This window comes from Aristolochia californica, unplaced genomic scaffold, assembly GCF_029961685.1.
Source record: "Aristolochia californica isolate CCGP_79_NKW_82.1479 unplaced genomic scaffold, dmAriCali1.0.hap1 SCAF_10, whole genome shotgun sequence".
Taxonomy (NCBI): domain Eukaryota; kingdom Viridiplantae; phylum Streptophyta; class Magnoliopsida; order Piperales; family Aristolochiaceae; genus Aristolochia; species Aristolochia californica.
Genome location: NW_027181771.1, coordinates 8,466,222 through 8,478,307, shown reverse-complemented (window position 1 = coordinate 8,478,307; position 12,086 = coordinate 8,466,222). Strand labels below are relative to the sequence as shown.

Sequence of the window (12,086 nt, the reverse complement as noted above, 5' to 3'; positions counted from 1 at the left end):
ATTTGTATGATAACCAAACTTAATTGATTTGATAGTTTACTAAACCAATATTTCAGATACTTCACCTTCAAGAGTCGATGCATTTCAAGGTCTAAACCTTCACAATGATCAAGTCCAATCAAGACTTAAAGTATCATTAAAGAACGTCTCTTGAAGAAGCACCATCAAAGAAGAAGACAACAAAAAGACTAGAGTTCAAATGTAAAAGTCAAATGTATAAGCTCAGTCACAAATGCAAGAGTATTCCTAAACTCCCTTCTTTAAGTACAATATTGAATATAGAGTTTTAGGTCATAAATTGCAAATAAACAAGTTAAGAAACATCATAAACATCACTTATAACATGTTAGAACACTTCAACAAAATCATTCACATGCTTTGAAAGTTAACTTAGTTGAACTGGCACAGGAATAATTGATCAGCCTCTGCAAATGATCGATCATCTAAAACATGGCCATTTCATGTTATAAAGCATGATCGCTCAATACTGTCTATGCAAATAAATTTTAGATGGAATGATCAATCAGATAAAACTTTTCCAGTCAGGGATATAAAGCACAATCAATCATAGGAACTTTACCAATCAATCAAATTTGTATTGTACAACCAAAGAGGGTTCTGATTGATCAATCCCCAGGCAGTGATCCATCAACGTAACTTTTTTGGACCAACAATAACATATTGATCAATTAGTCCATCGATCAATATGTCAGAGTCTGTCCAAAAAAAATTGGTATGATTGATTGATCAATAAAAGTACTGACTTTTACAAACGGGCAAAAAAATGGCTACTTTGAGTTGGGAAAGTTATAAATACCCCCACCAAACTATGTATTGAGAAGTAAACAAGCATTTATTGGCAAATATCCTAAGTTTTTACTCTCAATCTTGAAAATTTCTCAAAAAATGTTTTAGAGTAAAGGTGTGAGCTTTAACCCTTTGAAATTCCACAATTCTTTCCATCCTATCTTTGTATTCATATTAGTCAAACTCCTACTATCACTCAATATTGTGCTACTAAGAAAAGGGAAGCTTTGATCTTGCCAAGTAAATGTGTATATTTTTTCCTTTTTTTTTGTAAATTTGTGAAAGATTCATCTAAAACCTATAGAATATAGATAGAAATGTCAGCTAGAGTTAGAATTTAATAGCAATCTCTTGGGGAGATTCATATTGTAAAAAACATGTATTGAGCTATAAGTGGCCTAAAGAGAGTCAGAATCTCTGTGTAATATCAGTTATTAGAACTTGAATAGTGAAATCTCCCAAGCAAGGGTTCTTGAAAGAACATCGATAACAAAAATTATTCTCCTATGGTATGTGCATGTTTTGATTTATATAGAAATTGTTTTGATGCATGATTTTTTTTTTCTCCACGCACTACTAACTTTTAATTCAAAATTCTCAATTCACCCCCCCTCTTGTGAAACCACCTATGCTAACACCTACATAACAAACCACTTTACTTCAAGGTTAATCAAGTATCAACTACTACTACATCTACCAGTAGTGAAGCACCCTCAAAGTCTTCCAAATGAAGATTAACTCTATCAAAAGATGATCATCAATTGTTTCAGAAGTTTAAATATATAATGTTTGCTGCCCATAACAAACATAACCGTCACAATATGATCATGAATTGTTTCAGAAGTTTAAATATATACTGTTTGCTGCCCATAACAACATAACCGTCACAATTGCTACTAGTAGTACGTATTCTTTTCTCTCATGATCTAATAATTCACCTTGGATCATTGATTTTGGAACCTCTAAGCACCTAGTTAAATTGAAACCTTGTCCTCCATTACACCATACACTTTAGATGGCTTATGTGACTCACTTATCATAAGCTCAAGTTGCTCGTCACAGTTGATTAACAAACAAGGAGATTCATGGCCTCTGCCAAGTGCCTTGTCATATGCACAACTAATTTTTTGCATACGCTAAATTGGCCAACAGGAGTGCAAAGATGTTCCATAAAGAACAAAACAGCGTGGGTGGGTCAACCCCCATCCAACAGCGTCATGAGTAGGGGTGGCTTCGAACCGAGCCGGTTCGCGAGCCGGCTCGGTTCGGCTCGGTATTGGCTTGGTTCGATTCGTCATTTATCGAACTTGAGTCGAGCTCGAGCACCGAAATCGGCTCGTTTATCTTAACGAGCCGAGCTCGACCGAAGCTAGGTTCGGTTCGTCGGCTCGTGAGCCGGCTCGAAATGAGTCGGATCGGTATGAATCGGTAACGGATCGCTAGCGAGCGGAGGAGCGGGGGAGCGGGGGAGCGGGGGAGCGGGGGAGCGGGGGAGCGGGAGCGGGGGAGCGAGAGCAGGGGAGCGAGAGCGAGGGGGGGAAAATTTTTTCCTCCCCCCTCGTCACCTCCGACCCCTCCCATCGGTCGTTGTCGCCGCCTCTACCGCCGTCATAGCTGTTCGCCGGCGTCTATACCGCCATCGCAGCTGCTCGCCGGCCGCCTCTGTGGCCATCCGTTCGATTTCTTCCTCTCCTCGCCGTCGCCTCTGTTTCCGTCGCCGCCGCTTCCATCACCGCTGCTTCCGTCGCCACCGACTCTGTCATGGCCGTCATCCCCGACGATAGGTCCTCCCCGGCGCCGTAACCCCCTTCCCTCCGCATCGTCTCGGCGAAAAACCAAAACATGGGAGAAATAATCTCCCCCTTCCTGGCGAGAAGATGATCTCACACGTGCGATTTCGCACATGCGAGATCATAAAAAATAAAAAAATAAAAAACTTTTTCCTCTGGAAAAAATTAAAAATAAATTTTATAGAAATAATTTTCTATAAACTATTAGTGTCTCATGTTTTTTTAAACATTTTTCTAATTAAAATGTTTTATTAAAAATCATATAATTTTCTAAGTAAGATTTTTCGTACCAAGATGGGGTAGAAAACTGTATAAAAAAATTTTGAATAAGTATTTAACATTTGATGCTGTAATACTTTTAGCATGAAGCAATTTTCATTGCAATTTTGTGTTTGATATTTTATTTAATTAAAAATTTATCGATAAGTATAATCATATATTAGATTGATTATTAATTTTTATTTATTTCCCTAGAAGAGACAATAAAAGGTCCATTTAACTTTCCTAAGAAAATTTTAAAATATTTCCTGTAATTTTCTAATAAGTCACTAATAGTAATAAGATTTTATTTAAAGGTTTTTTTGGGAATATGTATCATAGGAAAAATATTTTTAGATTTTTCTAGAATATAAATTTTTATCTAGGGGCTCTAAGAAGGCCATAATAAATTATGGCCAGATTCAAAAATTACAAAACAAGCTAGACAACAATTTGAGTAAAAACTATTAATATTAGTGCATTTTAATCCATTATTGAAATTCAATCCTCAACCTCCCCTATCATTATATTTTTTAAAAATGTATGCATAATTTTATATATAATTTATTCAAAGCCACCCCTACGTGCGAGATCATAAACAAGGGAAAAAAAACTCTTTCTCCCTTCCTCATGGCTCTTAAATAAATTGAAAAGATATTTTAGTAGAAATACGTTTCTAGAGATTATTAGTGGTTTTTTCAATAAATGTTGAAAAGACATTTTTAATAGAAATATAGGGACCATTAGTGCCTCATATTTTTTTCAAAATATTTTTCTAATTATAAATTCTTTTTAAAAAATCATATAATTTTTCAAGTAAGATTTTCTTGCCAAGATGGGTTAGAAAACCATATAGAAAAATTTTGAATAAGTATTTGACAGTTGATGATATAATACTTTGAGCATGAGACAATTTTTATAGCAATTTTGTGTTTGACATTTTATGTGATTAAAAATTTATCGATAAGTATAATAATATATTAGATTAATTATTAATTTTTATTTATTTCCTTAGAAAAGGAAATAAGAGGTCCATTTAACTTTCCTAAGAAACATTTAAAATATTTCTTGTAATTTTCTACTAAGTCTGTTATAGTAATAGGATTTTATTTAAAGAATTTATAGTTTTTATTTGGGTGATTGTAAATTGATAGTGATATTTTATTTAATTTTGTTTTGTTTGATTATTGTATGGAGTTTATTTATAATGTTATGCAATGTATGGAGTGTTTAGATTATTTTATAGAGTGTATAAACAATTTCATGAAGTGTTTATAGAATGTATAGACAATGTTAAGGAGTGTTTATGGAGTGTTTATGCAGGTATTATGTATATTGATTATGCCCAATTTTAAATAGAGGTCAAGCCAAATTTTATATAAGTATTATATATATAGATTATACTCAATTTTAAATAGAAGTTATGTCCAATCTTATACACATATTATATTTATATATATATATGTTATACCCAATTTTATATAAAGGTCATGCCTAATTTTATGTAAAATATATGCATAATTTATATACATTTTATTCGATATATATTTTTTGAAAATTTTAAATATATGTTAAGGTTCGAACTCGGCTCGAAGCTCGGCTCAAAATATTTAAATCAAGCTCGACTCAAACATAAGCAGGTTCGGGCTCGGCTCGGCTCGGCTCGATGCCACCCCTAGCTCATGAGCCTAGTCACCCACTATTTTCTCAGATTCTGCAAGGAAACTGGTCATACCGTTGTGGGGTTTGACGATAATAAGTCAATATTGCGTGGAAAAGCTTGTAACTTTGTAGTCATTGCCGAAGGCCACAGTAATGGAGCCAAAAACAATAAATTTTCATCCAATGGACAAAGCGCTTCTGAACAATGACATTCATCATATTCTTTGCTACTGAACACCGATATTTTTTAGTCGGTGTAGGAATCATGAAAAATGACAAACAAATCCATGGCACTGGATTAACAAGTCCTATTGGAAACACTAGCAGAACCTGTTTCTCTTCTAACATGAAACTGATTTCACAACAAAATAATATACCTGTTTTTGTAAACTTGAATGATATGACAGTTGCCAGGCTCCAACTGTTACCCGTCAGATCCACCAGATTTGTCATCCTTGGGCCTATGGGCCTATGACAGCAAAACACGTCTGCAGGGTCAATGTTATATATAGCTTGGTTTAATTCAAAAACCAATGACTACCTGTGGCTTCAGTAGGTTCTTTACTACAGCGAACTCACATTCGAATATAGAGTATAAAATAAATGATTGAATATGACAAGAGTCGCCAATTGGACTGAAAATGTGCATATAAGCTGCAGCTTCAGAAAACCAAAGTACAAGTATTGACCAACCTCTTGATATGATTCTCATTGCTAACAAATTTAATCCCAGATTAACACGAGAAATACAAAAACTAAATAATCCACTAAAAAAATAGTTCTAACATTGTATTCTACCAGAAAAAATTACATACCTCATTGTTATACATTTTCCGTCATCATGATTGCAAAGGCTCAAGCATGCAATTTGATATTATACACAACAGGCTCTACATCGGCCAAGGACTAGCTGCTACAGGTCATTTTGGTTTTTCTTTCTAGGCAAGTGCCTCATTTAGGTCCCAAAAATATGTCTATGCACTGGGGTATCAAAAGTCTTAACTACATCTAACCATGGCTTGTCTATTATCAACAATGAGTCTTCCGAGAGGTGGCCAACAAATAAGACAGGATCTCTGAAAGACAAAAAATCAAAGTTCTGTTTGACATGTAACATAGTTTCTTGATCTAAATCCTTCCTTTTACGCTTCACTTGCCCATTTGCAGAAGAATCAGATGACTTCTTTGAAGGTAAATCTTGACTGTTAATCAAGTCTGAGTCATCAGACTTCATTACAGGCATCCCAAAGTCTATTAAGCACATAGCCCTACACAAAATCCCCAAGTTGATGACAAATCAGACTTCAATACAAGCATCCCAAATTCAATTAAGCAAATAGAATTACACACAAACCCCCAAGTTGATGACATAAATCCGAAAAGACTCTGAAAAAAAAAAATTTAAGTCTTAAATATTAATGCCTTAAAAGGACGATCTATTCCAGAGCAAAAGTTACAACCCACACTAATATATAAAAGCCAAGCACAATGATCTCTCCAGATTTGTACAGCTCTCAGAGAGAGAGAGAGAGAGAGAGAACTAAACCAATCAGTTTACTTGTATAAGAAACATAGCAAGTGACATAAAGTTAACAAAAGCACCTCCAAATACCACAATATCTAAAACTGAAAGCATTACCTTATTAATCCAACATCTCCGGCTTTCTATCTTGAAGATTTTGTCTTAAAAAATTGGTGATACATACATAACTAGAAGTGGTTGAACCACTTTCAGGAGCTTCAGTAAGAACATGCAGAATACAGAAATTCTCTCTAGTTGTTCCTCTGAAATAGTATATTTAAGGATGCAATAAATGGCTCAGCAGTTTCCATTAACAGATAACTGCAGTGTCACTTCTCCATATCACTTTTATAGGCTCCTTCACTACCTAGATTGACCCCTAAGAGAAATAAAGACAGAGACCCAATTTGAAACTATGCACCAGTGAAATAATGTTGGCACTGCTTTTGCATGCAGTTCAGTACAGAGCAGAAAAGGACACTCTATCCACAGTCATATTGTTTTTAAAACACTAAAAATACAAGGGAAAAAAGGCAAACCTGGAGCTGTAGATGATAACAGAAGTCGAAGAGAATGAAGGAGGAAAGGAGAGTCCAATGACCTCTCCAGGAAACTCCTGAAATCTCCTTGGAAGAACAAAGGTATGACGCCTTGACCATTCACCCAATTGTTTAGCCTCCACATCGAACACATAGACTTGGTTGGAAGAAGTTGTGATGACAAGCACATTACTGTTTTTAGGAGGAAAACCCCCAGCAGTAACAGAGGCACCATTCAATCTGGAAATGAACCAGTGTTGCCTGCAATTTCAAACAACCATGAACTGTGTCAAAAGCATGACCAGAACAGAAAATAATAAATGAAAAGATTAATGATGAATCACGATATTAAGGACAACCATGATGATGGCATCAACAAAGCAAAATTCAAGTGAAATGTTACAAGCAGCACCTTTGTGTCTCCAAATTGAAGATATAGATATCTCCAAAGCAATTAATAGCAGCCAGCCACTGTCCATCTGAACTACAAAACATTTTTGTTATGGGGGGTTCAGTTGGTAGTGAATTCATGCTATCCTCTTGCCTACGGGGAATAAACGTATGTGATAGTTCTGCTCTTTCCACATCCACCAGCTGTCACATGAAAATAAAATAAAACAAACAAGTTACAAGAACAACGAAATGGAAAAGACAAAAAATGTTGAAATCATTCTGCATAGATCTCTTTTAACAACTTGACAGTTAAGAATTTAAGAGGGACAAAGCTTACATATATCTTCCTATCATGACCAGCAAGCACCAAGCTACAGTAATCAGAGCAGAAAACGATGGAGTGAGCAAACGGTAGGTCCTGTGGAAGACGTCTTTTAGTGATGGTCCACCCTTTCCTTCCAATATCATACTTCAAATCGAACAGATTGGGTTTCACATGGTCAGAGTAAGCAAACATAGACTGACTACTTGATATTGCACTACATATTATCTTCCGAGATGCCTTACTTTTAACACGAGCCAGTAGAGTTGTCCTTGCAGCCCTCCTGTTGCCCATATCAGGGGGAGCATCCATTTTCAATTGAATAGACAGGAGATCTAAATGGCTAGTTGACTGAACTAGAATCATAGAAGTTCCCTTTAGAAAAGTATTAGGAAGCAAGTGTATGGGCACTCTCTGAGGTGCAGGGCAGATATCATGTGGAGCAAATTTGGTGAATTCTTTTGCAGAATAAGCATAGAGCTTTGCATCATCACCAGCTGAAATAAGCATAGGAACCCCAATATGAGCCCACTTGTGATAACTGAAATCCATGGGCTTCTCTCGACAACGGACCTTAATTGCTTTCTCATGGAGCAATGCATCTGTAGAAGAGGAAAAGTAAGACCCAAGGACTAACTCCAACAATATAAAGTGGAGACAAGTCAATAAATGATGAGTCTGAAAGAATATGAATCTTCATAAAGAAATAGCAAACCTTCTCTACTGATGGGGACGGCACTGATGGGGACGGCCACAGTGAGGGCCCTCACATCATGAGTATGGGATCTGACAAAACCAACATTAACCCATTTCTTTGTTAACACTCTGGCTGAATCATGGCCACCAGATCCTCTTGAGTCAAAAGCCATCTTTAATAAAATAACCTGGAATAAGAATAAAATGCAAGAGTCAGATACTAAACATTGACAGCTAGGATTTTTCATTATATTGCTTTCAGTACAGCTGAAGGCCAAAACAGTCAAAAAATAAATACTTTGCTGTCACCGTCAAGGAAATTAATATTAAAGAACAGTACGACCACTAAAGACAAAATACTATTACTTCTACAGTAGACAAACACAGCATCAAACTACAGGTTGGAATCCAACATAATCTATATTTGATGCATTGCAGTCAAGGTAACTTAGGCAGTATACATATCACAACATGAACCGACAACCATCGCTAAACCTTTTATATTTTTATACAAATATAACATATACATATAAATATAAATTCAGCTAATAAGTTGGTTTAGAAAGAACAGAATTAATGAACTTCTTGAGTGCATCAATTATATGCCTCATTAGCTATTTTTTGTTGGAAGAAAACCCGAATGTATTTACAAGATGTTTCTCCTCTGTAAAGTAGATATTTCATGAACATTCAAATAGGGGTGCATGCAGACCAGGTTCAGGGCACGTCCTCCACCTGCAAGCCCAATCCAGGAACTCATCCCTGCAGAGACCCATGACAGGGTTGAAAATCCTACCCTGATCATGCTACCAAACTTCCCCACCTCCCCCCTTCCGCGTCCATAGGCCATCTCCAAACCCAGCCCAGTCCATGCTGACAAGCTTCCCTACCTTGTCCCCATCCACAAGCCATCTCCACATCCCCAGCCCGTCCTCACGACACCACTGCTCACTCCAACCTTCTTTCTAAATAAGCCTTTGTTCAAGTTAGTTTTTTTAATATCATTTTAAGTCTTTTCTTTAAAAAAGGGCATAATTGTCCTTGAGAATTTACTTAAACTTTTCCTTAGCCTCAAATACCATCTTAAAAAGAAAGAATCTTTTTTAATGAAATGTCAAATGTCTTTTTCAAAAATATAGACGGTGATATAGTTATAAGCCCCACAGGATGAAATCAAGAAGTCTACCCCCGCCCCAGACCCACTTGAGCTCTTCTCCCTCACCCCACACCCACCCTGCAGGTGAGAAGCAAACCCATCCCTACATTTTGGGGGTTGGGGCTGCACCAGGTGCATCGGTGGGGAGGAAGGGGAGGGGGTGCGCCCCATTTAACCCACCCCATATGCATCCTTACATACAAATAAGTTCAAAAGACAGCTGCACAGAAAATTCCTGTGGTATTGGCAGATACAACTATTGCCTGTAATCACTGATTATCATTTGGTTACAATTTTTCTTCAAGTTTCCTGTGTTGAAGTCCACCGTCTACCTCCTACTCCAACTTTTACTTTGATTCCTCCTTCTATTATGAATCTACCAAAAAGGTCTTTTTTTAAAGAGAAAGGAACAAACAAGAAAACCATAAAATAATGCATCTACAAAAGTAATAACTAGAATACCTGCCCATCCGAACCACCAGAATACACTCTGTTTTGACTTGGTACTGTTGCCAAAGTATTGACATCACCCTTATGACAAGATTGAGATTGCAACAGAGTTCCATAATGACTGTCCCAGAACTGAACAGCACCAGAACTATCTCCACTAACAAGGGTTCCACACCTGAAAAACATCAGTTCCAATTAGCCAGGGGAGATTCTCCATGCATCAAAGTAGGATAATTGTGTCCAAAAAAGGAAGAATAACACTTGCCATCCCTTAAATCTGATGGTTCTTTTCAGCAGTGCAATTCAAAATCTAAGCAGAGAAAACTGAATATCACAAAGTCATGCATAATTAATTTTTCCTTCTAAAGATTTCTTTGTGATGTGTCTCTTATATTATTGGGAAAATGAAACATGCATTTACTACATAAGAAGATTGAACACTAATTCACCTTAAAAAAAGTAAAGACCACACACAAATTTCAGATCCACCACCCAACCCTCCCTGCCCAACTGTAATCCTATAACGCTCATGAGCTGATTGTGCATCCCAGCATCTTATAAACCTACAAAACCCAGCTCCAAAACAGGAACCACATTAGATGCTTTATTGAATACAAACAAAACCATATGTGATATATAGACTCAACAAAAATGAAATACAACGAAGTGGTACTTACCCATCACTACTTCCAGAAAATATTAGCTTTGCATTAACACTCCATGCAACACTTAACACCTTCCCTGCAAACCAGCAGGAAAAAAAAAGCTTCTGAACAAATTACAAAACATAACCAACACATATCGCACACAAACATTTCCAACAGCACATAAAGAAACCAAAAGTTTGGTAATCACACCACTAGCTCTAGGAAATGATCTTCTGTAGACCAATTCATCTGAATCAGTGACAGCATAAAGGCGAACGCAGCCATCGTCACAACCAAGGGCCACATACGAACCCTCCTTGTAGCTGGATGCAGCAGAAGCTTCAACAAAATTATCTTCACCATCATCACTGTCACTAGTATCACTACTTTCACTCTCGTCATAATTATGAGCTTTATGTCTGCCATTTCCACAACCATTTTCAAGTTTACAACTATCCGTCAAATCAGGTAAAGGTTCCTCTGCCATCTTCCAGATAGAGACTCCAATTGAAACGAGCACTATCTTCTGCCAAGTCAGAAACACAAAAATCATTATTGCAGAATTGAACAATAAAACGATAATTAACAGGTCTTTTTATTTCTGGTCTCTGTTTCTTTAACATAAGAACGAAGTTTATAGCCGCTCAGAGTAAATATTCTTCTTTCCCTTAACAGTTCAGAGTAAATACTTCATCTGGTAATTAAGAGCCATCGTAGAAAATCAATAAGCAACCAAATTGTACAAGTCATAATGTGATCAGAAAAATTAACGAAGAAAAACTAACAGAATCATCAAAAATGACTAGCATCCGTTTTAGGTCAGCATTTAAAAAAAAAAAATCTGTTTTTGGGTACAAGCCATAATGTGACCAGAAAAATTAACGAAGAAAAAGTAACAGAATCATCAAAAATGACTAGTATCTGTTTTAGGTCAGCATTTTCAAAAAAAAAAAAAAAAAAAATCTGTTTTAGGTCAGCCCCAAAATAATCAATAAGTAGATAGAATTGCAAAATCGCTCATGACAGATAAAACCATATAGACCATATTCAATAAGAATCTGATCCTTCTTCAATCAGTAATAAAGCTTGTTAAGGACTAAACTAAAGCCAACCTGCTGCAGTGATAAGAGGTCCCATTCAGAAACCGATCCGTCGATACTCGAAGACAGCAGTCTACCATTGGGCTTACTCTTCGATTTAGAGCGGCACCAGACTAGGGACGAGACTAGAGAATTAGGGTCCCCTTGTATCGTCTGCAAATGACAAGAACATAAAAAGTTATCATAAACAGAATAGAACGAATAATACAACAGCGTGGAAAAGACTTACTAAAGGAAGAATGCAATTAAAGGATAACCAAAATAAACAGAAGGACCGACGTCTTACCAGCTGACAGTGCCAGCCGACGGAACCGGGAGAGACAAGATAGATCTCGAGAGAGCCGTCCTCTCGAGCGGCGGCGACTTGAGAACCGTCGGGGCTTGTGGCAAGCGCGACAACGGGAGATGGAGTCCACTCGATGGAACTGTTTCTATAAATTTCAAGCATTTTCATCATCCCCGGACTAGCGGCGATGTCTAGGCTGAGTATTCTTTCATCAGATGAATTGGAGACGGCGGAGGGTTTTAGAGGGAATACCTGGGTTCTAGGGCGCGGGCAGAAACTTGGGTCCAACTCCGAGTTTGGGCTTTGAATCTTTGTTTGAAACCAACGTGGACTACATGACAACACGAAAATCTGATTGAGTGGAGTCCACCTAATTGCCCACAAAAGAAACTTATTTCACCTTGTGCAAAGTTCTAGGGAATATTTTCTCAAAATAGTGAAACGTTTAAAAATGGAAA

At 36.9% G+C, this 12,086-nt stretch overlaps 1 protein-coding gene across 1 annotated transcript; it reads right to left on the bottom strand.

The window, feature by feature from the left end:
* Positions 1 to 5,264: 5,264 nt before the first annotated feature.
* LOC137941231 (WD repeat-containing protein PCN-like) lies at positions 5,265 to 11,877 on the bottom strand. The gene is made up of 11 exons (XM_068786555.1): positions 11,629 to 11,877; positions 11,355 to 11,495; positions 10,453 to 10,768; positions 10,273 to 10,336; positions 10,045 to 10,158; positions 9,608 to 9,770; positions 8,009 to 8,177; positions 7,309 to 7,895; positions 6,991 to 7,172; positions 6,579 to 6,839; positions 5,265 to 5,785 (listed from the first exon to the last, which is right to left on the bottom strand). Exons 1-11 carry the CDS (start codon positions 11,797 to 11,799, stop codon positions 5,473 to 5,475), a joined length of 2,481 nt encoding a protein of 826 aa, XP_068642656.1. The 5' UTR covers positions 11,800 to 11,877; the 3' UTR covers positions 5,265 to 5,472.
* Positions 11,878 to 12,086: the final 209 nt, after the last annotated feature.

Coding starts and splice junctions, on each gene's coding strand:
- LOC137941231 (XM_068786555.1), bottom strand. CDS start 11,799: ATGATGAAAATGCTTGAAATTTATAGAAACAGTTCCATCGAGTGGACT. Junction 9,771..10,044: donor TGGTCTTTACTTTTTTTAAG/GTGAATTAGTGT, acceptor GATGTTTTTCAG/GTGTGGAACCCTTGTTAGTG. Junction 7,896..8,008: donor CGTCCCCATCAGTAGAGAAG/GTTTGCTATTTC, acceptor CCTCTTCTACAG/ATGCATTGCTCCATGAGAAA.